The 24,897-nt window shown below is 46.4% G+C and overlaps 1 protein-coding gene across 1 annotated transcript in view; it reads right to left on the reverse strand.

The window, feature by feature from the left end:
- The window catches only part of myo15ab (myosin XVAb), a 36,467-nt gene extending 14,360 nt beyond the window's left edge, over positions 1-22,107 (reverse strand). The window contains 42 exon segments of the mRNA XM_058086963.1: positions 502-876; positions 953-1,017; positions 1,094-1,162; positions 1,243-1,345; positions 4,294-4,367; positions 4,433-4,515; positions 4,603-4,794; positions 5,566-5,638; positions 6,161-6,339; positions 7,267-7,373; positions 7,450-7,578; positions 8,538-8,633; positions 8,736-8,866; positions 8,972-9,053; positions 9,139-9,171; positions 9,951-10,035; positions 11,206-11,381; positions 11,467-11,584; positions 11,661-11,785; positions 11,868-11,913; positions 13,677-13,828; positions 13,897-13,974; positions 14,036-14,161; positions 14,390-14,521; positions 14,905-15,000; positions 15,092-15,215; positions 16,472-16,530; positions 16,617-16,730; positions 16,794-16,961; positions 17,245-17,358; positions 18,417-18,480; positions 19,029-19,132; positions 19,318-19,408; positions 19,515-19,589; positions 19,674-19,783; positions 19,857-19,920; positions 20,012-20,094; positions 20,215-20,608; positions 20,709-20,950; positions 21,032-21,229; positions 21,354-21,872; positions 21,947-22,107. Of these exon segments, the coding sequence (XP_057942946.1) occupies positions 502-876; positions 953-1,017; positions 1,094-1,162; positions 1,243-1,345; positions 4,294-4,367; positions 4,433-4,515; positions 4,603-4,794; positions 5,566-5,638; positions 6,161-6,339; positions 7,267-7,373; positions 7,450-7,578; positions 8,538-8,633; positions 8,736-8,866; positions 8,972-9,053; positions 9,139-9,171; positions 9,951-10,035; positions 11,206-11,381; positions 11,467-11,584; positions 11,661-11,785; positions 11,868-11,913; positions 13,677-13,828; positions 13,897-13,974; positions 14,036-14,161; positions 14,390-14,521; positions 14,905-15,000; positions 15,092-15,215; positions 16,472-16,530; positions 16,617-16,730; positions 16,794-16,961; positions 17,245-17,358; positions 18,417-18,480; positions 19,029-19,132; positions 19,318-19,408; positions 19,515-19,589; positions 19,674-19,783; positions 19,857-19,920; positions 20,012-20,094; positions 20,215-20,608; positions 20,709-20,950; positions 21,032-21,229; positions 21,354-21,872; positions 21,947-22,090 (5,592 nt within the window). The 5' untranslated portion in view covers positions 22,091-22,107.
- Positions 22,108-24,897: the final 2,790 nt, after the last annotated feature.

Raw genomic sequence — 24,897 nt, forward strand, 5'->3', positions numbered from 1 at the left:
AAAATTGGTATTAATCTACCTATACTGGTGGGTCAAATTTTTAATGGATTATTTTGAATTGTTTCAATTATTTAATTTGAATGATTTTTACATAATAATATATAATATAAAAATAATAACATGTTTAATAATAAAATAATTAAAATGTAAAAAATATATATTTTTTGAAAGTCCATTCCATGTCTACTTGAAGGACACCCTGCAGAATAAAATGCTAAAAATGAATAAAATAATACATTTCATTGTGTTGTTTTGCACAGAACATGGCACAAAAATACTTTTAACAAATAAATGTGAAGTTTTACGTTGAGCGTTTTCAGTTTTGAAGCTAAAAATAGAGCAAAATATATGTTACACAATACATGTAAATATGTAAATACATGTGATGGCTAAAAAGATGCAAAAGTGTTTTTTCTGCTTTGCAAAAACATCCTCAACCGTTCAAAATCTGATTGGCACAGCGATGATGCAACATGCTCTGAAACGCACACGCTCGCTGACCTGCACGGGCGAATTACTCTCCGGCGGCGTCGACCCAGTTCTGTCGGTTCCAGCAGGGTTCGTCTGAGGGTTCTGGGGCTGTGTCGGAGCCTCTGGCACGGGTCGATCCGGGAGCTGCGATGGAGTGTGCGCCGCCGGGTGATGCGAGGGAGGAGGGTACGGGCTGGAAGGGAGGCTGACGGCGGTGTAGGGAGATGGCGTGAAGTTGGCGTACGGGCTGGGTGGGATGTTGGCGTACGGACTTGGCGGGACGGCGGCGTACGGGCTGGGGGGATGGTGGAGCTGGGGACTGGTGGGAGGGCTCGTGATGGGTGAAGTCGGGGGGCTGGACACGGGGCTGACCATGGCCATGGCCTGCATGGTCATCTGCTGGGCCTGAGGAGCAGCACAGACACGGTGAGGTCGTCTCTTCTGAGGCGCCCTGACTCGGAACCAGAGCGGATCAGATCACCGTGATGACAGCCTGCTGGTTGGCGATGGTCTGCTGCTGCTGCGCCAGAACCGCCTGCTGGGCCTCTGTAGGAGGAGAGGAGAGGAGGAGGATGTTTGCATCAGAGCAGTTCTTCCAGCCTTCTCCTCACTCTGCACCCACCAGGTGTCACAGGGGCCACTGCTACAACAGGGGGCGACATCACACCCCCCACAGGAAGGACGCGTACGGCTGCAGACACACAAACGTCACATTTCTCGCCACTTTCTCACATTTTCTAACAATTTCCAGGTGTGTGTTGCCAGTCTGACCTCCAGGTGGAGGTGGGGGGCCACCGGACTGGTCCTGGTCGCGCCACCCAACTCCCCCGGCACCCTTCATCCTGCTGGAGAGAACGGCGGCAGAGTCCACTTCCTGTGAGGGATAAAGTGTACTAAAGTTAAATTGAAGTATGGATACTTCCGATTCTGCAAAACTACATCAGGATGTTGCCTACAGCCGTGACTGGTAATGCCAAAATGTACTAATTAGGAGTGGTTATTTGCTTTTGTAGACCAAGAAGCGTTAATTGGAGGATGGCGCAAACTTTGATAATAACCAAGAAAACTTTTTGCCATCTTTTTTTGTATATCTTTATGTGTATCTTTACAATGCACAGAAAATAGAAAGATGCAATATAAGTATTGAACATGAACATAAGTCTGCCATTGATTGACAACCCCTGAAAGTGCGCAGATTTGCCTTTCAAGTTCACTTTTGTCGAGTTGGCACTCATGCAAAACCAACAGACATCTTGCCCTGCTGACGGAGCCAAATCGTCGAGTGAGAGTCGGAAGAAGAGGTGGCCGTGGAAGTGGGTCGGTCAGAGCGCTCACAAGAGGCCAAATCCTGTGAATGCGGTCCTGTCTCCCAGCGTACGCTATGAATAAAACATTGTCAGATATCCTTGAGGGAAAGCTTTGGAAAAGCACCAGGGTGATAAATAATGAAGCAGGATAAAATGGAAGTGGTGTATCTGGAAATGCTGCTGGGAGTCCACCGGGCATGTGGAGTGGGTGGTGGAAAATGCAAACCTTTCTTACCGACGTTTTATACTTTTTTTTTTTTTTTACCGTACTGACGCCAATATAAGACCACTCCTCTTTTTCACTTCATGAGCTGTTTCTTGAATTCCATTGTGTTTTTCCTCTTCTTTGTTAAAATGCCAGCAGTGTTGCATTTTTTCATTTTATTTATCATCAAGGTACACTACCTGCTTTGCACATGGCATATTTACAGTATATGTTTACAAGAGACATTACCCTCACAAAAATACTACACAAATATAGGCATTAGCACATGGCATAACCTATACACAAACCATTTGCACATTCACTCATTTTCTACCGCTTATCCTCACAAGGAGGCGGGGTACACTGGACTGGTGGCCAGCCAATCACAGGGCACATATAGACAAACAACCATTCACACTCACATTCATACCTATGGACAATTTGGAGTGGCCAATTAACCTAGCATGTTTTTGGAATGTGGGAGGAAACCGGAGTACCCGGAGAAAACCCACGCATGCACGGGGAGAACATGCAAACTCCACACAGAGATGGCCGAGGGTAGAATTGAACCCTGGTCTCCTTGCTGTGAGGTCTGCGTGCTAACCAATCAACCGCCGTGCAGCCTCCATTTGCACATTTATCGTGATATTGATTTGAGGTTAAATCTGCCACACCTAAGCACCTGCTTGTTTTGTGAGTGGGTTAAATATAAATGTTTGTTTGTCCAGTCATACTGTTGCATTGTACTTCATGGTTGAATATGGCCTATTATTAGGAAAAAATATAGGCATATTTAAGCAAATTGTACTTATCCTTGGTCTAACTTAAGCATTTTCAAGCATCCATTCATTCATTTTCTACCGCTTATCCTCACAAGGGTCGTGGGCATGCTGGAGCCTATCACAGCTGTCTTCGGGCGAGAGGCGGGGTACACCCTGGACTGGTCACCAGCCAATCACAGGGTCACATATAGACAAACAACCATTCACACTCACATTCATACCTATGGACAATTTGGAGTCGCTAATTAACCTAGCATGTTTTTGGAATGTGGGAGGAAACCGGAGTACCCGGAGAAAACATGCAAACTCCATACAGAGATGGCCGAGGGTGGAATCGAACTGGGGTCTCCCAGCTGTGAGGCCTGCATGCTAATCACTCCCCGCCGTGCAGCCCCATTTTCAAGCATAGAAGAACTAAATGAACTAAGTAAATAAACTAAAGTCAGAAAAAGAGTGAATGTATGTGTGGACAGATAATGTGAAGAAGATGAGAAAGAAGAAGAAAGATGTTTACACTCCGTGGGGAAAGATGTATTACTTTATCCTGAATCAACGTCTGCTGTCAGGAAGATGAGAAATTAGCTGCAGCTCCATAAATCTCGCAGACAAGCGAGCTCTTGCAGGTCATGGTCTCGTTGAAAAGTCCGCCCTTCATTTGGAGAGCGTGTCAGTTCCTGGTAAGCAGATCTGCACGTTGCCCCGGCTGGCAAATCAGCGTGGCGATCTGGTGCCTCTGACAGTTACGGTAACTGGGTAAGGTAATAGGCCAGGGAGAGGTCTGTCCGACACATCTGATACACGCTAATTCCTGTCCGCCACATCCGATAGCGCGGCTTACATTCGACACATCGGCGGGGGAATGACGGAGGCCGAGCGGACGGCCGGAAGACACACATCTGAACACGAACATCAGGTGTGTCTTCAGGTGAGCATTTCAATAACAAACCTCTCCCAACAAGGAGAGGTTATTGATACAGGAGACTACTACAGATGTAGCCGTATCTCTTGCTCCTCAACCCGGATATCCGGTCACATCGGTTTGCATCGTTCACTACCCTAGTGGCGATGTTATGTTAACGTAATCCATGAAATCAATGAGCTACCATCGTTACCTCGCTCTTTCTGACAGCCCTAATTATTCCTCAAGTGCAAAATAAATCATTAATTCATTAATTTTCTACCGCTTATCCTCACGAGGGTCGCGGGTGTTGCTGGAGCCTATCCCAGCTGTCTTCGGGCGAGAGGCGGGGTACACCCTGGACTGGTGGCCAGCCAATCACAGGGCACATATAGGCAAACAACCATTCACACTCACATTCATACCTATGGACAATTTGGAGTCGCCAATTAACCTAGCATGTTTTTGGAATGTGGGAGGAAACCGAAGTCCCCGGAGAAAATCCACGCAAACTCAGAGGGTGGGATTGAACCCGGTTCTCCTAGCTGTGAGGTCTGCGCGCTAACCACACGACCGACATGCTGCCACAGAAAAGGAGTTACTTATGTTTCCATGTTAGTCGCAACTCACCGCTGTCCCGTCAGACAGCACGGGTTCAAACAGGCTGTCCAGGTAACGATCCATCCCTCGCTGAGGCTCTGCATCTGAGGAGAGGAGCATTAACACCTGATTCCATCGAACAGACGCGTGTGTGTGCTGGAGCGCTCACCCTGGCTCGCCGATCCATCACAGGCGCTGATGGCTGACGACATGACGTCATCGTTGCCGTCAAAACCGCCACCCAGAAGACTTCTACAGAAATGTGATAAAGTCAATGAAAAACCAACAGGACTGATTCTCGGAGGGGAAAACGCAGGTGTGTGTGTGTGTGTGTCGTACATGCTGGCATTGGGCCTGACTCTGCCTGGCTCCTGTGCAGAGATGATGAAGTAGCTGCTGTGTTTAGGGAAGTCTGCCGGCAGCTCCAGGTCTGACATCAGGTCCAGGACGTGGTCTGACCCCTCCAGCTCCACTAACTGGGCAGACTCCTTCAACAGAATGGACCACCCCCGACGACCCTCTGTCACACCCCTGCCAACAAACACATGCACACGTACGCACGCCTGAACTCACCGCAATGTTGAAGGGTTACATTGGAATACATGGCAGTTCCACTTGCCCAAAGGAGTAGGAAGAAGCAAAGCTTATTATCCGTTTCACATCAGTTGCAGTACTTTAGTCACTTCATGTATTCCAAATGTAGTCTTTGCCAATTAGGAAAATTATAAGGTCATCTAACAAAGCGGTAATATGGGATATAAAACAAAATAAGTATTATGGAAAAAAGTAAAATTTGAAATTGGATGAGGAAAAAAAATACACTCTTAATATTATGGAGGAAAATATCACCCTCCGTTATTTTTCACATACTCATAAATTATAACTAACTTATGGTGAATGGGATACATTGTATGTGGAAAAAAATATATATTTTTGTCGAAAAAATATGCATTTAAAATAATAAACATACACCCTCGGCCATTTCTGTGTGGAGTTTGCATGTTCTCCCCGTGCATGCGTGGGTTTTCTCCGGGTACTCCGGTTTCCTCCCACATTCCAAAAACATGCTAGGTTAATTGGCAACTCCAAATTGTCCATAGGTATGAATGTGAGTGTGAATGGTTGTTTGTCTATATGTGCCCTGTGATTGGCTGGGCACCGGTGCAAGGTGTACCCCGCCTCTCACTCGAAGACAGCTGGGATAGGCTCCAGCACCCCCGCGACCCGTGAGGATAAGCGGTAGAGAATGAATGAATGAATAATAAACATAATGGAATTTTTTTTGCCATAAAGTCATGTTACCTGTGTGCTAGAATGTCTTTGGCCACCTCCTCCCCGGTAGTCCATGAGTGCACAGGACAAAGGACGGACACGGCTGGAGGCGGGACACAAGTAAGTAGATGATACAAACAAAAGTATTAGGAAAACGGCAGGAAGTGAAAAGTACAGATAACAAGGAGTTCTTTTCTTTTTCTTTGGAGCCACAACATACTTTCTGCAAGATTTGACCATGTTTTTTGTCTATTTGTAGGCTCACAAGTGACTGATTATGGGTCTTTTTAGTTCTTGCACCTCCCTGTGCGTGTGTACTTCAATTTCCTCCCACATTCCAAAAACATGCATGGTAAAAAATGAACATCACTTTTAGCATCGTCTCCTTCCTTCACCCAATATCAACCAATACAATATACCCATATTGTCCGGCACTTCATCAGCAATATTGATATTAACCAATATCAATGCCAATATTGTCCAGCAATATTGTCCAACTGCTACCGGCCAGCAGGTCATTGCCAGTATGATTTCAACCAATACCGACAACGACCTTTGGTATGTGTGATGCATGATGGGCCTCAGGACAGATTTAGATGGTTGCTCTTATTCATACACTTCTCACCATCAAAGGAGTGCACGTGCAGGACCGTGTGCGCTCTCTTGCGGTTGGCGGTCCACTCAAGCAGGCAGGGCGGGTATGTGCGCACGCACTCCGGCCCCACGCTCCACCGCTGCATAGCCTGGAGCAGACGGTGCTGACACACTGAGTCGTAGCCCTCCGGGCCGTAATCGGACACGAACCTGCAATGATCCCCAAAGCAGATTAGGTACAATGAAACAAACATTAGTGTAGCCAATAACAGTAATCCCTCATTTATGCTAGTTCACTGGTGATAGTGGAAGTGAATTCCTGCAAAGTAGGTTTCATTTATCATTCAAAATAGAATATCTTGGTATTATATATATTTCTATTATATATATCCTTCTAAATATGTTTTGTTATATTATTAGAGCCCTCTAGACAGGAAATGACACATTTCTGGTCAACTTTACACTCCTATTACCCAACATAGTAAACATAAACCACAAGACATAAATAAGAGGGGCTGCACGGCGGACGAGTGGTTAGCGCAAAGGTCTCACAGCTAGGAGACCCGAGTTCAATCCCACCCTCGGCCATCTCTGTGTGGCGTTTGCATGTTCTCCCCATGCATGCGTGGATTTTCTCCAGGTACTCCGGTTTCCTCCCACATTCCAAAAACATGCTAGGTTAATTGGCAACTCCAAATTGTCCATAGGTATGAATGTGAGTGTGAATGGTTGTTTGTCTATATGAGCCCTGTGATTGGCTGGCCACCTCTCGCCCGAAGACAGCTGGGATAGGCTCCAGCACCCCCACAACCCTTGTGGGGATAAGCGGTAGAAAATGAATGAATAGATAAGACTTGTGCTCTTCTGGATGTGTGGACAGGAAGTGAGGTTGGGGAGTTGACTTTTAGCTGCAGTATCATTTATTGGACAAGAATGCATGAATGGACAACCGTATTAATATTAACCACATACTGTACTTAGCAGGATTATATAAGAACTACACATGGGGTCAAGTGGGGAAGTGACCAAGCAAATCTAACAGATGGATCAGTGTCCTGCTATGTGTGCTAACATGTACATTCGGGATTTAGCATTCACTGCCCTGCCAATGTTTATTTCCATTCTAGTTGTATTTACTTGAGCAGGTGCTTGGTCAGCCTTTGAGAAGGAAGGAAGGTGGACAAACACGAGGACAACAGGAGCCAACCTCGCTCGGAATTCAGCACGTTGGGATTCCTCCACACCTAGAAGAGGAGTATCCAGATAAAACTGACGCAACGGCGTAATGAGATGATGACTTTTGTGGGATGGAATGAGCACCTGGTTGGCAACTTGAGCAAAGATCTCATCTCGGAGGTCGGGATTGGCAAGTCCTCTCTGGATGATGTAGTTACCAAAGAGATTCTCCTGAGCCCCGTTCAGGTCGGGATCGCCCATGAAGCGAAGTATCTGATACAAGACACCAGCGCACAGGATGAAGAACACAGACAGGAAGTGATTTCACAGGGGTGGCAGACAGCTGAGCCGCATCCACCATTAATAGTAAATATATAAAGTCGTAAAATAGTAAACATAACAATAAGCATGCTAATAAAATGGCCATGACAATGAGGTACGTTCAAACAATTATACATTTCTTAATACAGTCCAAGTTACAGTATATGATGTTACTATTACCAATATGTACTGATACCAGCAGCCCTTCATTACCGATATCATATTAACCGATACCAATATACCGATGTTGTCCGGCACTTCATTACCAATACCGATATCAAACAACACAGATTTTGTCTGGCACTGCATTACTATTACTGATATCAACCAATACCATCAGCACTTCATTACTGATATGATATCAACTGATACCAATAATAACCAGGACTTTGTTATCAATACATATATCAACCGATAGCAGCCAGCACATCATTACCAATACAATATCAACAGATACCAATAATATCCAGGACTTTGTTATCAATACATATATCAACCGATACCAGCCAGCACATCATGACCAATACAATATCAACCGATACCAATAATATCCAGGACTTTGTTATCAATACATATATCAACCGATACCAGCCAGCACATCATTACCAACACAATATCAATATCAATATTATCTAGCACTTCATCACCTTTGCAGATATCAGCAGATAAAGCGATGCCATATTACTGTAGACTTAATATAGTAGAACATATCATTTCTATTTACATTAATTTCTGTGTGAAGTGTATTTTAGTTCAGTGTGAGCCAGCCTAAACGGAACAGAAGTGCTTGATGGAAAGCTGCGTGAAGGATTGTGGGCCATTTATTGATATCTACTGTTGGTGTGTACCGCCGTGGACCACCTTGCGTGTGCTTAAATATATGACGTAGCATTGTTCAGCAGCTGAGGTACCAGCACAAAAACGTTGAGGGCTCCATGTGTAAGCTCCTGATCCAATCGAGTCAGAGAGTTCTCCAGTGGGGCTGTCAGCATCCCAAACAACGGCTCCTAAAAACACACACACACACACACACAAAATGACTGAACAATTTTAAAGTCCACACCTACACACCACTGAGTGTGTGTTTGTGTGTGTGTGTGTGTGCTCACCCTAAATATGGCGCGGATGTAATGAGTCATGAGGTAGTTGTTGATGTCCAGAGGCAAGGTCAGCTGTGGGTCCACCTGAACCTTTGGAGCCTGGACGAGCGCCAAGCAGTCCGAGTGCAGCTCCGCTCCACCTGTAAACACACAAACACAAACACACAGAAATAGTGGCAACTATTATTTAAAGCATTGCTGATGCACTGTCCCGTGGGCTGCAGACGTGCACGTACTACGCTCACCTGAAGCCGCCTGCAGCAGGGCCGCCAGCTCAGCGGGGATGGGCAGTGTGGTGACATTCACCACTTCTCTATTGACGCGATCCTGCAGACACACACGCGTAAGCGCACATTAGCGTGCGCAAGTGCTCGTGTCTTGACATGTGACCCTCCTCTTCATCCTCACACACCTCCTCAGCCTTCCTCGCGGGCTCCACCACCGTCTGGTAAAAAGACAACACAATCACATGTCACATTTCTCGGAAAATAATTACACATTTGTGCTCTTATTTAATAATCACTTGTCAACAAGGAAGCTATAATTTAATGACTGTTTGTTGCTTAACGAGCTGGATGACACAAGAAAACACTTTAACTGGCTTTACTGAACAATTTTGGGGAGGTTACTCCAGTGCAAAGGGAGAATATATACAATTATGGTGCAGATACCTCGGTACCAAAAATACATATATAAGACATATATGGAGACCTGACATACAGTATATGGAAGCTATATGTGAAAGTGCACAATTTGGTGTTGATCCAAATCAGGATTTTTTGGGTGCTAAGACGTCTGTGATCTCATGAAAGTCTGTTGAGAGAAAATACTACTGACTCTAATACTACTAATGCTACTGACTCCAAAATAGAGTTAAATAAAATTGTTTGAAAATAATCCGAGGTACAATTTAATAAAACTAATATAACCTAGACAGACACCATCATGGGATCATGTCTGTAAAATGCTAATATAAAATACATTATGCAAAGGGAGGGGTGATCTCCTCCAACTGTGAGGGTCAGACTCACATGCCCGGACACCCAAGACTATTTAAATTAGGTGATCCCGTTAAGGCAAAATACATCATATGACAGAACATGAGGACTAAATAAATAATGATTAATAACAGGAAGGAGTCATGCAAGTATTATTATATTTTCCTGTCTGTGTCAATCAAGTGTTGACTGTATGTGTTCAGCACACATACGTATCCATACATACTCTTATGTAGCGCTGCCGGTTGACAATGAGCAGCACAATGGAGCGGAGCTTGATGAGGTATTTCCTCCTTAGTGAAAACTTTTTTCTGCACAAATAAAACAAAAAAAAAATGTGAATATTATGTAATAGTATGTAATAATTTTCTAATAAAAAGATCCAAATAGGGGCGGCACGGCGGTCGAGTGGTTAGCGTGCAGACCTCACAGCTAGGAGACCAGGGTTCAATTCCACCCTTGGCCATCTCTGTGTGGAGTTTGCATGTTCTCCCCGTGCATGCGTGGGTTTTCTCCGGGTACTCCGGTTTCCTCCCACATTCCAAAAACATGCTAGATTATAATTGGTGACTCCAAATTGTCCATAGGTATGAATGTGAGTGTGAATGGTTGTTTGTCTATATGTGCCCTGTGATTGGCTGGCCACCAGTCCAGGGTGTACCCCGCCTCTCGCCCGAAGACAGCTGGGATCGGCTCCAGCACCCCCGCGACCCTTATGAGGAAAAGCGGTAGAAAATGAATGAATGAATGAATGAATGCCATCCATCCATCCATCCATCCATCCATTTTCCTCCGCTTATCTGGGTCCGGGTCGCGGGGGCAGCAGTCTTAGTAGGGAAGCCCAGACTTCCCGGCCCCCGGCCACCTCCTCCAGCTCCACCGGGAGGACACCAAGGCGTTCCCAGGCCAGCTGTGAGACATAATCCCTCCAGCGTGTCCTAGGTCTGCCACGGGGCCTTTTCCCGGCTGGGCATGCCCGGAACACCTCACCAGGGAGTCGTCTGGGAGGCATCCGGACTAGATGCCCGAGCCACCTCAACTGAATCAAGTGAATGAATGAAAGATCCAAATTGGTGACCCCCTTTCCTGGCTTTATCTTCTTCGCTTGTGAATAGGATTAGCAGCAGAGCCATGACACTCCATGGAGACTGGGGATTAGGAACTAAAACATTGTACATGGTGAATGGGGGCGAGCAGTACCGATAGAATCGGGTCGCTGACCTTAAAAGTACCCTTACCGGTACCCATCCCTACTTGCCAACTTCCTTGACTGTTGGAAAGACACAATTATCTTGCTAGTCACTTGTGTTGGCTCATTCTCAGTTGATGGTACTTCTATACCCTAAGAAGCACTACACTGACTAGTCTGAAGTATCAGCCCTTGACAAGATGGGGTTGAATATGAGGGCTGTGCTGACCTTTGAGGCGATACTGGGTGTACTTTATAAAATACGAGTGGGTGCTGTCATTGATGGTGTTACCTAATCACGTAGCCTTTGCAGCGAGCCCGAAAGAGTGTCATGCAGCGTCGGAACTTAACAAAGTTCTTGCGGATGAAGTACATGCGCACATATCTCTGCAATGTGAGGGCGGCAATGTTGAGCAGGCGGTCACGCTTGCCCTCCAGCAGCTGATGCAGATCCTCTTTTAGAAAGATCTACACACACACACACACACAGAGACATACATTCACCTGCATCGTCTTCCTTTTGTGACCTCTCTGACCTTGAGTGAACGCTGACCTTACTGACTCCCAGCTGAAAGGACCCGACCTTGACGGGGCCCAGTTTGCGCAGCATGATGGCGCAGTTTTCTCCCACGGCGGGCGGAGGCTCTTTCATACACAGCAGGGCTTTGTATCTGTTTGAGGTGGTCTTATTGAGCCTATGCCATCGTGGAGGACAACCAGATTTCGGTGAGAATCCGACCGACCCACCTTGAGAGGAAGCTGTGAAATGGAAGTCTGACTGGATAACCCTCCTTGCGGATCCGGATGGTCTCCATGATTCCGGAATAACGCAGCTGCGTGCACACCAGCTCCGTGTCAAACACTCCGGCCTCCTGCACATGTGACAAAGACTCGCACTCGCTTACTGGGTTATGTTTTGATTTCTTTTTTATAAACAAACATGCTGTCAGATACCTTATGGTGGTTTGGCTTGATGCATCGCACAAAATAAGGGTTGCACCTAGAACACGGAAGGATATAACAGTGAATAAATGGCAGAATGGACTTTTCCCGTCACGTTCTAACAGCAATATGTCCCTATGTTGGTTGACAATTCCGTTTGACAGTTCCCACCATCCTTCGTCTTTGCCCGTGTCAGAATCAGAATCAGAAAAGGTTTATTGCCAGGTATGATCAAACACATACTAGGAATTTGTTTTGGTATAGTAGGTGCAGACACATCTATTAAAAAAGAATGAAAAATACAAAATATACAGAATAACAGTATAAATATAAGTACACAGTCTGTTTTTTGTTTGTTGTTCCGGAAGTGCAGTCTGATTGTTTTTCCTAAAAGTCCAAACTGGGCGTTAATGTAATGCATACAGTGAAAGTGTCAAAGTGGCAGGATGAGGCAGAGGTGGGGTGTGAAGAGTGTCAGGTGGGGTTCCGGGCCTTGTTGATGAGGCTGACAGCAGACGGGAAGAAACTGTTCTTGTGGCGTGAGGTTTTGGTCCTGATGGACCGCAGCCTCCTGCCAGAGGGGAGCGTCTCGAAGACTGTGTGACTATAACTGTGGAAACTGATTGCTGAAATCTCTGATAGCTTTTCGTAGCCTTTGCGTGATGACCGTGATGTTGAACAATCTTCCTTTTCAGCTCATTTGACAGCCGGTTTGACGACCTCCGTCACAGGAGATTCATAAAACCGCAACTGGCCACCTTCAATACCTCGAATTAGATGATTGGATGCAACTATGTATGAAATTCAAAGCTTAATGAGCTAACAAAGCCATTTTGCGTTCCAGTCGACCAGTGTCAGGTGAGCAGGAAGGACATCCTTGCAGCTGAAGCCTCCTACCCTGACGTACAGTAGTTTAAGCATAAAGAGACACTGTAACGAGTTGTGTTTTAAGTCAAGTTGTTTGTTGCTTATTTTCTTTTGCCAGGTTCAGCATGTCTTTTCTAAGCACATAGCACATACCTCCTGGCGGGGTACGAGTCCCAGTGGTGGGAAGAATGGCGTGCTGCGAGTGGACCACCTTCTCTTTCTTTTCTGTTGCAGCAGCAAATAAATACAAAACAATTCCTCTTCTTCAAGACAAAGACGGAAAAGGTGTCGCTATACTGGAAGTCGAGTAAGCAATGGTAAACTTCTTCTGCTCTAGTTTAGGAGTGTGTCCCCGATGCCCCCTGCAGTTTGCCAGCACGGAGTATAAAGTCATACACGGTCTCTCAAGCAGATTTTCTGTGTGGCTCGTGAGTGCGTAAAGAACAACCCAGCCCTAAAAACACACCATAAGAGGCATAGTGTCTTCTAAAACAACCTGTATAACAACAACCTGAATAATTCAATGCCATGATAATTCCAATATGCTATTGTGGGACATTCATTCATTCATTCATTTTCTACCGCTTTTCCTCATGAGGGTCGCGGGGGTGCTGGAGCCTATCCCAGCTGTCTTCGGGCGAGAGGCGGGGTACACCCTGGACTGGTCGCCAGCCAATCACAAGGCACATATAGACAAACAACCATTCACACTCACATTCATACCTATGGACAATTTCGAGTCGCCAATTAACCTAGCATGTTTTTGGAATGTGGGAGGAAACCGGAGAAAACCCACGCATGCACGGGGAGATGCATGCAAACTCCACACAGAGATGGCCGAGGGTGGAATTGAACCCTGGTCTGTGAGGTCTGCACGCTAACCGCTATTGTGGGACATCTGACACTTATTTAAAATGTTTGAAAAGTGCTACAATATGGGACGTTTTGTTGTACCTCTCCATCTTCTCCAGCAGCTCCTGTAAGCTGCTCTGGAACTTTGCGCTGATCGTGTTGGCCTGGAAGCGGCGAGCCGTGCTGCTGCGGCGTGCATGGGAGCGCTGCAGGGACACGGCCTCGGAATGTTTGAGGAAGAGATCGGACACCATCTGTTGACACGCACATGTAAGGACCAGGCGGACTAAATACACGCTCGGAAACTAAGAGGAGGTCTCACTCTGCTTTTGCTCTGGATGAAGAGGTCCAGGACATCCTGGCGGACCGTGTCAAAGTTCTTGTCCAAGAACTTGTGCACCTAGAGGACCCAAAACGTTAGCCGACATTTCAAGCAACAAAGCAACAAACGGCCAAAATACCTGATAGGTGACGTTCCCAGCGTAGTGCTGGAGGGTGAACTGTGGAAGTGGCATCTTTGGCTTGGCGTAGAGAGGGTCGTTACCATGGTGATAATGGCACTTCTGAAGGAAGGTGTGGTCTGTTGCCTTGCAATAAATTGAGGAGGTCAAGGGATGATTATGGGATGAAAGAAATGATACCACTCCAGGTCATGCTCATGGAGAAGCTGGTGCTAATACAAGACAAGAGGCTTGTCCAAAGAAGTGGTTATCTGGGGTTGCCATGGCAACAACACCATGCCCCCTTATTACATGCCACTCTACCATTTGGCGAATTACAATTACGATTGCAAAAATAGCCACTGACAGGCGTACCTGAGGGAAACCACACTGATCGTCCAGTATGCGCAGTATCCCATGAGGCTTTGCGGCAATGAGGTCCATGCAGGCCTGGTTGTGGCTGAAGGGCTGCTGCTGCCACTCAATCTGCTCCCGCATGTACTCCTCCTGTAGGAGATCCGTTAAACAACACTGGCAGTAAGCGATGTTCCCATCAGGGTTTGATGCTGCCAATACTGATACTGATCATCCATGAGGCAGATCGGCCAATCGTGTGAGCCGATACTAATCGGTGGCCGATTCATCGGTACATCCCTAATTGGCATGATTATCTCAATCCATGAATGAATCAAAAAGTTACATTTTTCATCTTAACAAGACTTTTTCCGTTCCAGTGCACCAAGGTCCTTGAAGGCATATGTTCTCTCCAGTTTCCTCTGAACTCACAAACAGACCCGCCTAAACTCTTAACCCAGAAGAGCTGTCACAGTCAGTGTCCCAATACAGTGTATCGGCATAAAAAAAATTGAAAAGCAAAAGTTTCCTCTGACCTGCTCCTGCTGGATGATGACTTTGTTAAAGTAGAACTGCAAAGTTTCATTGGCGTAGTTGATGCACAGCTGCTCAAAACTGTTCACCTGGAGCTCCTGAGGGGTAAAGATAGGAGGCTTTGAAAGCAGGCAGGTCGTGTTAGTGAGGAGTAAAAATATGCAAGTGCAAGTGTTTTCCCAGCGTGACCTCAAATCCATAAATATCCAGTATAGAGATGGAGAGCGCTTCGTTGCGGGGGTACACGCGTCCGTTGATGCGCTCTGTCAGCCAGTTGAAGAGCAGCGAGTAGAGGATCTTGGCAACAGCGTCTCTACGACACACATATATATACACACACACACACAACATGGTTTCTATGGAAACAAGGATTCCTGGTTCCTATGGCAACAGAGGGCATCTGAAAAAAATACAACCCTTGGCCACCCCGACACCTCCAAGCCTTGACATCCTTTGTCCTTGCCTGCCTCCATCAAAGATGGGAATAAGATGTCAGCCATCTTTCACTCCTCAGCAATGTTCTGTGTATGTATACAGTATGTGAGCAACATGTAGTTTACTGTAGTTATGGTGATAGTATTGGAAGACCATTTTTCAGTCAGATCAGTCAGTGGTTAGCGCGCAGACCTCACAGCTAGGAGACCCGAGTGTGGAGTTTGCATGTTCTCCATGCGTGGGTTTTCTCCGGTTTCCTCCCACATTCCAAAAACATGCTAGGTTAATTGGCGACTCCAAATTGTCCATAGGTATGAATGTGAGTGTGAATGGTTGATTGTCTATATGTGCCCTGTGATTGGCTGGCCACCAGTCCAGGGTGTACCCCGCCTCTCGTCTGAAGACAGCTGGGATAGGCTCCAGCACCCCCTGCAACCATTGTGAGGATAAGTGGTAGAAAATGAATGAAATGACCACACAAGCTAGGAGACTCGTGTTCGATTCCACCCTCGGCCATCTCTGTGTGGAGTTTGCATGTTTTCCCCGTGCATGCGTGGGTTTTCTCCGGGTACTCCGGTTTCCTCCCACATTCCAAAAACATGCTAGTTTAAGTGGCGACTCCAAATTGTCCATAGGTATGAATGTGAGTGTGAATGGTTGTTTGTCTATATGTGCCCTGTGATTGGCTGGCCACCAGTCCAGGGTGTACCCCACTTCTTGCCCGAAGACAGCTGGGATAGGCTCCAGCACCCCCTGCGACCCTCGTGAGGATAAGCGGTAGAAAATTAATGAATGAATGTAGTTTGGTGCCCTGTGATTGGCTGGCGACCAGTCCAGGGTATACCCCGCCTCTCGACCAAAGACAGCTGGGATAGGCTCCAGCACCCCGCGACCCTCGTGTGGAAAAGTGGCAGAAAATGAATGAATGAATGTAGTTTCTGACCAGCACCCTTTTACTGTGTTGACTGTGAGTAAAGTGAACGATTCATTTAGGATTCATTTATTCTGAAAAACGGGTCCTTGCTTGCTGTACGGCTAACCAAACAAATTCACTAACAGTAAGTAACATTGTTTTGTAATAATATACATTGCATAATGACTTATTGACTATCTTGTATAAACACTCCAACTGACCTGGCATCCACAGCACTCTCCACTGTGAGGGGAGTGTAGATCTTTTCCCTGACCGTGTCCTGTGTGGGAATAAAGACACACAAATACAAATAAATTGTCCGTCACTGCCTCAAGTTGACGATAAAGCGTGTCGTGTCGTGCTCACCATCATTTTAAAGGTGACACACTTTTGCAAGCCTTCGGGAGACACCTGCAGCAGCTCTGCCACCACCCTAATCTCCTGAGCGCTCACCACTGACGCTGCCTCTTGACCTTCGGCCTGCAGAGGGCACACATCTGTCAGCATCATCACCATCTCTGAGTGTGTAGGAGATGTTTGGACCTTGGTCTGGTTTGACTGGAAGTAGACGTTGCCTAGATGGAGGATGGAGGACAAAAGTCTGTAGATGGCTGTTTGCTCCTCGGGGGCGAAGCGCAAGATGTCCATGGCATTCAGCAGCCGTCTGAAGTCCTCGGCGTCGTCCTTCCCGTCGATCTTACAGTCGCCTCCCTGCGTTCGCAAACACACACATGACATGTCTGTTTCTGTGTTTGAAGGTGTGTGTCACCTACCCAATTCGAGCTGATGGTAAGGTTACTAAAATGAAAGCAAAACTTGACACACACAGTTCAAACGCATTTGAGCTGCAAAGGTCAGTTCGATACCATAACGTTTGTGCCATTAATCACGTTGTGGAATGAATGTCACCTTGGCACACAGATGACAAGTCATTTGTTCATGAGACTGAGAAATGGATTAGCTGTGCTCTATGCATGTGTGTGTGTGTGTGTACCTGATTGAGATAATAGTAGGTCTCAGCATCCTGCAGATATAGCGAGCGCTTCTCGTGCGGAGGAAGACCGGCCAACATCTCGTAAAAGATGTGGTAGTTTCTCTCCGATTTGGCCTGTGGATGAATGTTTGAAATAATGGCTAGAAAGCTAGGTCAGAGGTAGCCAAACTACGGCCTGGGGGCCACATCCGGCATCCATTTGATGAATACGTTATTTTATAACGCAAGATTCATGAAAACCTTTGAAAAATCCAAACAATATTTAGAGAAAGGTGATCTAAAAGGCAATATTACATTAATAATAATAATTTGAAACTTCTTTTCATGGTAAACACACTTTATATAGGTTAAAGGTTACTGTACATATTGCACTATTGTACATATTACTGTAATATCTTGTTACATTCATAGATCATACTGTTTATAATTTATATAATCGGCAATAGCCATACTCTAGTCACTTCATTGCAATACTGTACATATTACTGTTATTATATATTGTCACATCCATACTGTTTATAATCTGTATAATCTACAATAGTCATATTATAGTCATTTATATCCCTGTACATATCCTCACTGTATTATAGTCATAGCCTGTTATAGTTTTTTACATAGATCTGTCCATTTTTTTTTCTACATTTACTTACTACTAAGGTACTTATAAAATTGCACTTCTGGTTGGATGCTAACTGCATTTTGTTGCCCTGTACCAGTGACATGAGCAATAACAATAAAGTTGAATCTAATCTAATCTAATCTAATCTAATCCAAAACAATGATAACATTTTAATTGAGAAAAAAACCCACAAATATACTTATAGATTTAAAGCTAATCTCAAATTGAGTTCTGACTCAGTGCAGTTTAGACCCTGCAAGAAAATGTCAAGACTCCAGGTTGACAAGTCTGTTAGGGTTTTGGCAGCAGTGTGTGTGTGTGTGTGTGTGCGCGTGTGTGTGAGTAGCGACAGAGGTCAGGCCAGTCCTGCAGACAGACGCTATAATGGCCGTTTGATGGACACCAGGATTAAAGAGGCGACGTTAGAGAGGAGCATCATGTTTGACACCTCATGCTGACTGAGTCATGAATCTCCTCTTTCTCACATTGACTCACTTGTTGTAAGAGGATGCCACCTGACCTGTATGTGTGTGTGTGTGTGTGTCCAGCTTACCTGAAAGACAATGCGGGACGTCTCCAACAGGTACTGAGATGTTATGGCACCGCTGATTACACCCCTGGTTAATTAGGTTGGAGTGCACACATGCACGCACACACACACACACACACACACACACACATGCACATTGTTGAGAGTTAAGTAACGAATCATGCATGCGTAATGTGTGCAGGTCTGCTTTGTCACAGGTCAGCTAGTCATCTAAGTGTGTTTGTGTAACATGGGACTGTGTTGTGGTGATCAATGACGCCATCATTATGTAAAAACACTCTAGATTGTTACTTCAGTATGTGTACAGAACACAACACACTTTGGTGCACATCCTGGACTGGTTGCCAGCCAATCACAGGGCACATATAGACAAACAACCATTCACACTCACATTCATACCTATGGACAATTTGGAGTCGCCAATTAACCTAGCATGTCTTTGGAATGTGGGAGGAAACCGGAGTACCCGGAGAAAACCCACACTATCACGGGGAGAACATGCAAACTCCACACAGAGATGGCCGAGGGTGGAATTGAACTCCGGTCTCCTAGCTGTGACGCCTGCATGCAGCCCCAAAAACCGAACTTGCGGAAGACTACTAAGTCACTACTCACTCCTCCATGCAGATCTGTGTGAATTTGCCAAATCGTGAAGAGTTGTCATTCCGCACCGTTTTGGCATTCCCAAAGGACTCCAACAAAGGTGTGGCTTCTAGGATCTGATAAGTTAAACAAAACTGTTATCTTCAAACAGAGATGCGGGTTACTCCCATGAAGGCTGAGAGTGTACCTCTATCTGTTGGGAGAGAGAAAGAAACACAACAACATGAGCCACATAATGCCCATAAACTGGATACACTACTGTTTGTTTGTTGGTGACTATAGTTAAACACAGAAGGTCTACCTGTTGGGTTACATTGCGTTTGTGATGTATGGCTGTCAAGTATCGTAGGATCAGTTTAGTTGCTTCTGTCTTCCCAGACCCGCTTTCACCGCTGTAATTGGTGCACATGGAACATGCATCTTTAAAATCGGTATAATTCAACATTTTACTGATTCAGGTTTTAGGTTCGACAGAGAAAGAGACAAATGTAGACATACCTGATCACAATACACTGGTTGTTTTTGGCATCCATCATTGTTGTGTACGAGAGATTAGCAAGGGCAAAAAGATGACTGCAAGATAAAAACATGCACTTTTTGGATTTGGATTTTTTGGACAACAGCACAATACACGTCTACTTTAAATCTGGGTCTTACGGAGGGTTGTCGATCAAGCCGTGGCCCTCATACTGGAGCACCATGTCTGTGCCGTAAATGTTTAGCAACTTGTAAGGGTTAACAGACACAAGGATACTGCCGATGTAGGTCTGTATGAAAGGAACTGTTAGGTACATTGCACTTGTTATTTAAAACTGCAAATAAAACAAAGACAAGGAATACATAAATGAGCTCCTGGTCGAAGCGTTTTTTGAGATTCATCAGAACCGTGGTCTCGTTCAGTTCACTGAAACAAAGCACACAGAAACTGCTCAATGACTTTCATTTACAGCATGTTCAGTGCAACGGAGGGTAGTTATTCGTCCGTTTTGGCTTACGGCAGCTGCGTCAAGTCTTCTGCACCCTCGGCCCAGCGTTTCACCCTGTGGCCAGTCGTTGGCATGCTTAAGACAGAGTAGATCTAAACACACACACACAATGGCATGTAATTAGTCCAACACTTCATGAAACATCATCATACCTTAAAAGATCTTAGTCTGGAACTGATTAGACAGGAACATTTTTTATTTTTTGTTTGCACCTTATCATACCAGCTTTGCCCAGGCACCCTCTCTCTGACTGGAGTCCAGTCTGGATCTTGAATTTGATCATCTTCAACTTTAGGTGTGGGTAAATATCCATCCAAGACTCCAGCTTCTCTGTACATGGACCACTTGGCCAGATTCTGGACTGTACCGTGAGGCAAAACTCTCTCTGCAGCCCAAACGTCCTCCCCTGCTTCCCCACCACCTCTGGCATTCCTGGCCCAGTGGCCTGAATACGGCCCATAGGGTGGAATCACGGCGTATCGATTATCTGCACCCTGTAGTCCTGTCGGTGGCCTGTACGAAGCATAGCGGAGCTGCTGGTTTTGGATTGCATCGACCAGATTGGGATTATGGAACCGTCTCGTCAGAACGGAACCATCAGGCAACCTGTGGGGCAAACATACCTAAAGCTAGATTTTGGTAACTACTAAATCAGCTTCACATTGTCTGTCTTGGTTTTTATTGATTTTGTGGTCTACTTCCCTACCTGTAACGAACAGCACGCAGGTCTTCATTGGTAAGGGCAGAGGCGAGATTTGGAGTGGAGGGTTTAGGTGCCCCTGACAGGACAGAGTTTTGAGGAAGATGGAAGAGATCTACAGAACGAAGGCCCATGTTGTTCCTCAGGGCAGCAGAAAGGTTTGGAGTTTTAGGCTGCTGACCGGGAATGATCAGGGAACCATCCGGGAGCTGGTATGTAGCTTTGCGAATATCAAGATTCCCGAGAGCCTAGAAGTGGAAACAGGTTGGGATCTTTTTAAAACTGAAAAAGTTTGAAAAGGCATGCAGTGAAAACAAGCTGATAGATACTTTGGACAAGTCAGGAGTGAGTGGTTTCCGAGGGTCGATGATGATGGTTCCATCAGGCAAGGTGTAGGATACGTCCTTCAGGTAGGGGTTCTGAAGGGCGGCCGTAAGCGTGGGACTCTTTGGTTTTCTCGGGTCAACTATCATGGTTCCATCAGGTAGTGTGAGAGTTGCCCCTTTCAAGGCTGGGTTATTAAGTGCCTATGTACAGTATTATATGAGGTTGGGAACAAGTTGTAGATAAGGTTAGCTGAGAAGTGTCATTTTAGTACCTGAGAGTTGGGATTATTAAGATCTCACACCACTATTGTATTCATTTACAAACCTTGAACAAGTCTGGTGGTATGGGTGTATTAGGGTCACGAACTCCCTCCGGCAGGTTAAAAGAGGCATTCTTGAGGGCGGAGTTCTGAATGGCATTGAAAAGATTCGGAGAGACGGGCTTCCGTGGATCAATGATAATAGTACCGTCAGGCAGTGTGTAAGATGCGCTTTTCAAGTAAGGGTTCTGAAGTGCAGCTGCAAGGTTGGGGGATTTTGGTTTCTTTGGGTCAATGACAATGGTACCATCAGGGAGCGAATAGGAAGCGTCACGGAGGGCTGGGTTTTTTAGAGCTTTAGCCAAGTCTGGTGAAACAGGTTGCTGTGGAAAAAGAGCAAAGACAGAAACACAATGGAAAATGACAATAAAAGGTGGATTTAGGAATTATAAATAATTGCCTACTTGCTGTCTCTGATTTATAATTGTGCCATCCGGTAGAGTATATGTAGCATTCCTGAGATCCTGGTTCTGAAGAGCTCTGGCAAGGTTAGGAGACATGGGCTTCTGGGGAATTCGTGGGTCCTGTGTTGGCGGGACAGACCACATGATGAGATGGACATACTAAAATGGAAGTTCCATGTTTCTTTTATACCCACCCTAATAACTGATCCATCTGGCAAAGTGTATGAAGCACCTCGGATTTGTTGGTTTTGCAAGGCCTGACCAAGCTGTGGTGAAGAATGTGGTTCTGCATAAGGCGACACCAAGGTTCCATCCGGCAGCCGATATGATGCCTGCATCAACTGTGGATTGTGAAGGGCAGTGGCCAACATCGGTGAAGAAGGCGGCGGGGGTCCGTATGGGGACCGTTTCAGTTGCAAAGGAGACTGATAGGATGCTTGGCGGATATTTGGGTTCTGCTGTAGTGCGCTATGGAGCTTTGGCCCAGCTGGTGCGTAAGCGTTATGGCGTTGCATCATTGGAGATCTTAGAGAAGCAACACTCTGCAAATTGGACCGGTTCTGCAAAGCATCGTAGAGCAGTGGTGCTGGGCCAGGTTCAGATATGTAATCATACGCAGTAACATATGTCTGTCCATATGGTGAGTGCAGCTGCGGAGTTGGATAGGAAGCGACACCTTGGAGTGCCTGAGTATGCCTTATTGCCCCAGGTAGCAGCGGTGATGACGGTACAGATGTAGCATAAGGGGACTGAGGCCTCGGAATGGGAGACACATAGGAGGCTTCTCTGACTGCCCGGTTTTGTAAAGCTCTCGACACCATTGGGGAGGGAGGGGCCATGGACTGTCCATAAGGTGACACTGGCCGTTGCAGAGCAGAAACATAAGATGCATCTCTGACTGCTCGATTCTGTAGTGCTCCAGACAGGAGAGGAGAGGAAGGGGGCATAAGTGCCTCATGAGGGCCCAATGTGGAAACAAAGGTGGCATCTCGGATGGCTTGGTTTTGCATTGCAGCAGAAAGTGAAGGGGAAGAGGCGTGATAAGGCTCTGCATACTGGGCCCCCATGTCGTCTATGCCAACCACTGGGACTGCTTGTGGGCCAAGAGGGGAAACTAAAGAGGCCTGTCTGATAGCCTGATTTTGCAATGCACTAGATAGCACGGGAGACGAGGGGGCAGCAATTGTGTCTGTAAAAGGATCCAAGTAGGGGGTTGAGGCGTACGGATTGACCGCATGAGCAAGTGGATTGACGCCTTGTGGCGGCAAGAGCGGGGAGGAGATACGAGAATGTCGAGGAGAGAGGTGCGGGGATGCAGGATGTGACATGTGCTTTAGCGAGGGCTGTGGTGAAGCAGGGGGAATTCTCCTCAAAGAATTCCGAACCATGAGTGGACGTCCACGAGCTACAGGACGTCGAGGTAAACGGCCAGACTCACTCCTCGTAGGGGCAGCACGGTGGATCATGTGAGGTGACTGGAAAGGAGAAGAGTGAAGAGAGGAGTCTATTGTAAGAACGGAGGACCGATTGCTTCTTATAGAGGAGGCACGGAATGGACGAACATTCTGGGTAGGTGGGGGTACTGGACGCCCTCTAAGACCCATAGGCGAGGGTCTAACAGTGCCAAGTGGAACACTTCCCCCCATTCTGGGTCTGATTAATGGTGTGGGGTCCCTGAGCAGTCGAGTGGAGCGACGGGAGAGAGTGGGGGACGGTGCAGAGGCTCGAGGAGCTTCAGGGGACAAACTTCGGCGAGATGGAGTTGGAGATTGCCGTCTGTTGAGTTGAGGAGAGAAAGTGGGGGATACATGACCATTCATCCTTCTCCCACCAAATGGACTGTGGGCAGGAGTGGGTGATGGTGGGGGACTTTGCCTTCTCATGGAGGCACGGGGTGAGGAGGGCGGAGAATGCTGTATCATTGAGGCTCTCTGTGAGGGTGGAGGACTTCGCCTAATCACTGAGGTGCGGGGAGAATGCGATATTGAGGGGGACTGAGAATGCATCCTTTGACGAACAAAAGGGGAAGTGGGAAGTGAGATTTGTCTTGAAATGACAGAGGGGGGTCTTTGGACATTCATGCCGCCACCTGTCATGCCTGAATGTAGAGTTGGGATTTGTCTCCGTGGTAGGAGTGGGGAGGGGACCGGTGAAGTCAGGGCATTTGGATGATGTAGTCCCTGAGGGGAGGGAATGATAACGGAGCGTCGGGATGGACTTGGAGAGGGTTGTAGGCGACGCACAGGAAGGGGGGACATGCTCGCTTGCTTTATAATCATTGCAGTTGGTGTGGGGATCGAGGGAGGGCCGTAAGCCTGCTGCTGTTGTGACAAGGGGTCTGTTATTACTGTCTGCGGTGACATCATCTGCTGTTCTGCTGACATCATTGCTTGGGGAATCATCATTTGCGGCGACATCACTGGCTGCGTTGACATCATCTGCTGTTCTGGTGACATCATTGCTTGGGGAATCATCATTTGCGGCAACATCACTGGCTGCGGTGACATCATCTGCTGTTCTGGTGACATCATTGTTTGGGGAATCATCATTTGCGGCGACATCACTGGCTGCGGTGACGTCATCTGCTGTTCTGCTGATGTCATTGTTTGGGGAATCATCATTTGCGGCGACATCACTGACTGCTGTGACATCATCTGCTGTTCTGGTGACATCATTGTTTGGGGAATCATCATTTGCGGTGACATTACTGGCTGCGGTGACATCATCTGCTGTTCTGGTGACATTGATAGGGGAATTGTCATTTTTGGTGACATTCCCAGTTTCTGTGACATCATCTGCTGTTCTGCTGACATCACTGTTTGGGGAGTCATCATTTGCGATGACATCACTGGCTGCTGTGACATCATCTGCTCTACATGTGCCATCCCCGGTTGCTGTGGAGTTAGCATTTGTTGTTGTGGCGACATGATCTGTGGTGGTATGATTTGGGGCAACATACTTTGTTCTTCTAACATCTGCTGCTGTGGTGTCATCACTGGCATCGTCATCATTTGCTGTTGGGAAGACATTCTCAGCTGCTCCTGCGGAGACATTATGATTTGTTGACGTAGCATTGGCATTTGTTGCATCATGGTTGTGGGGTGACCTGGTGCGAGGGGTATCTGGTCTTCATACTGGATATCTG

This window comes from Doryrhamphus excisus, chromosome 1 (genome assembly GCF_030265055.1).
Source record: "Doryrhamphus excisus isolate RoL2022-K1 chromosome 1, RoL_Dexc_1.0, whole genome shotgun sequence".
Lineage (NCBI taxonomy): Eukaryota > Metazoa > Chordata > Actinopteri > Syngnathiformes > Syngnathidae > Doryrhamphus > Doryrhamphus excisus.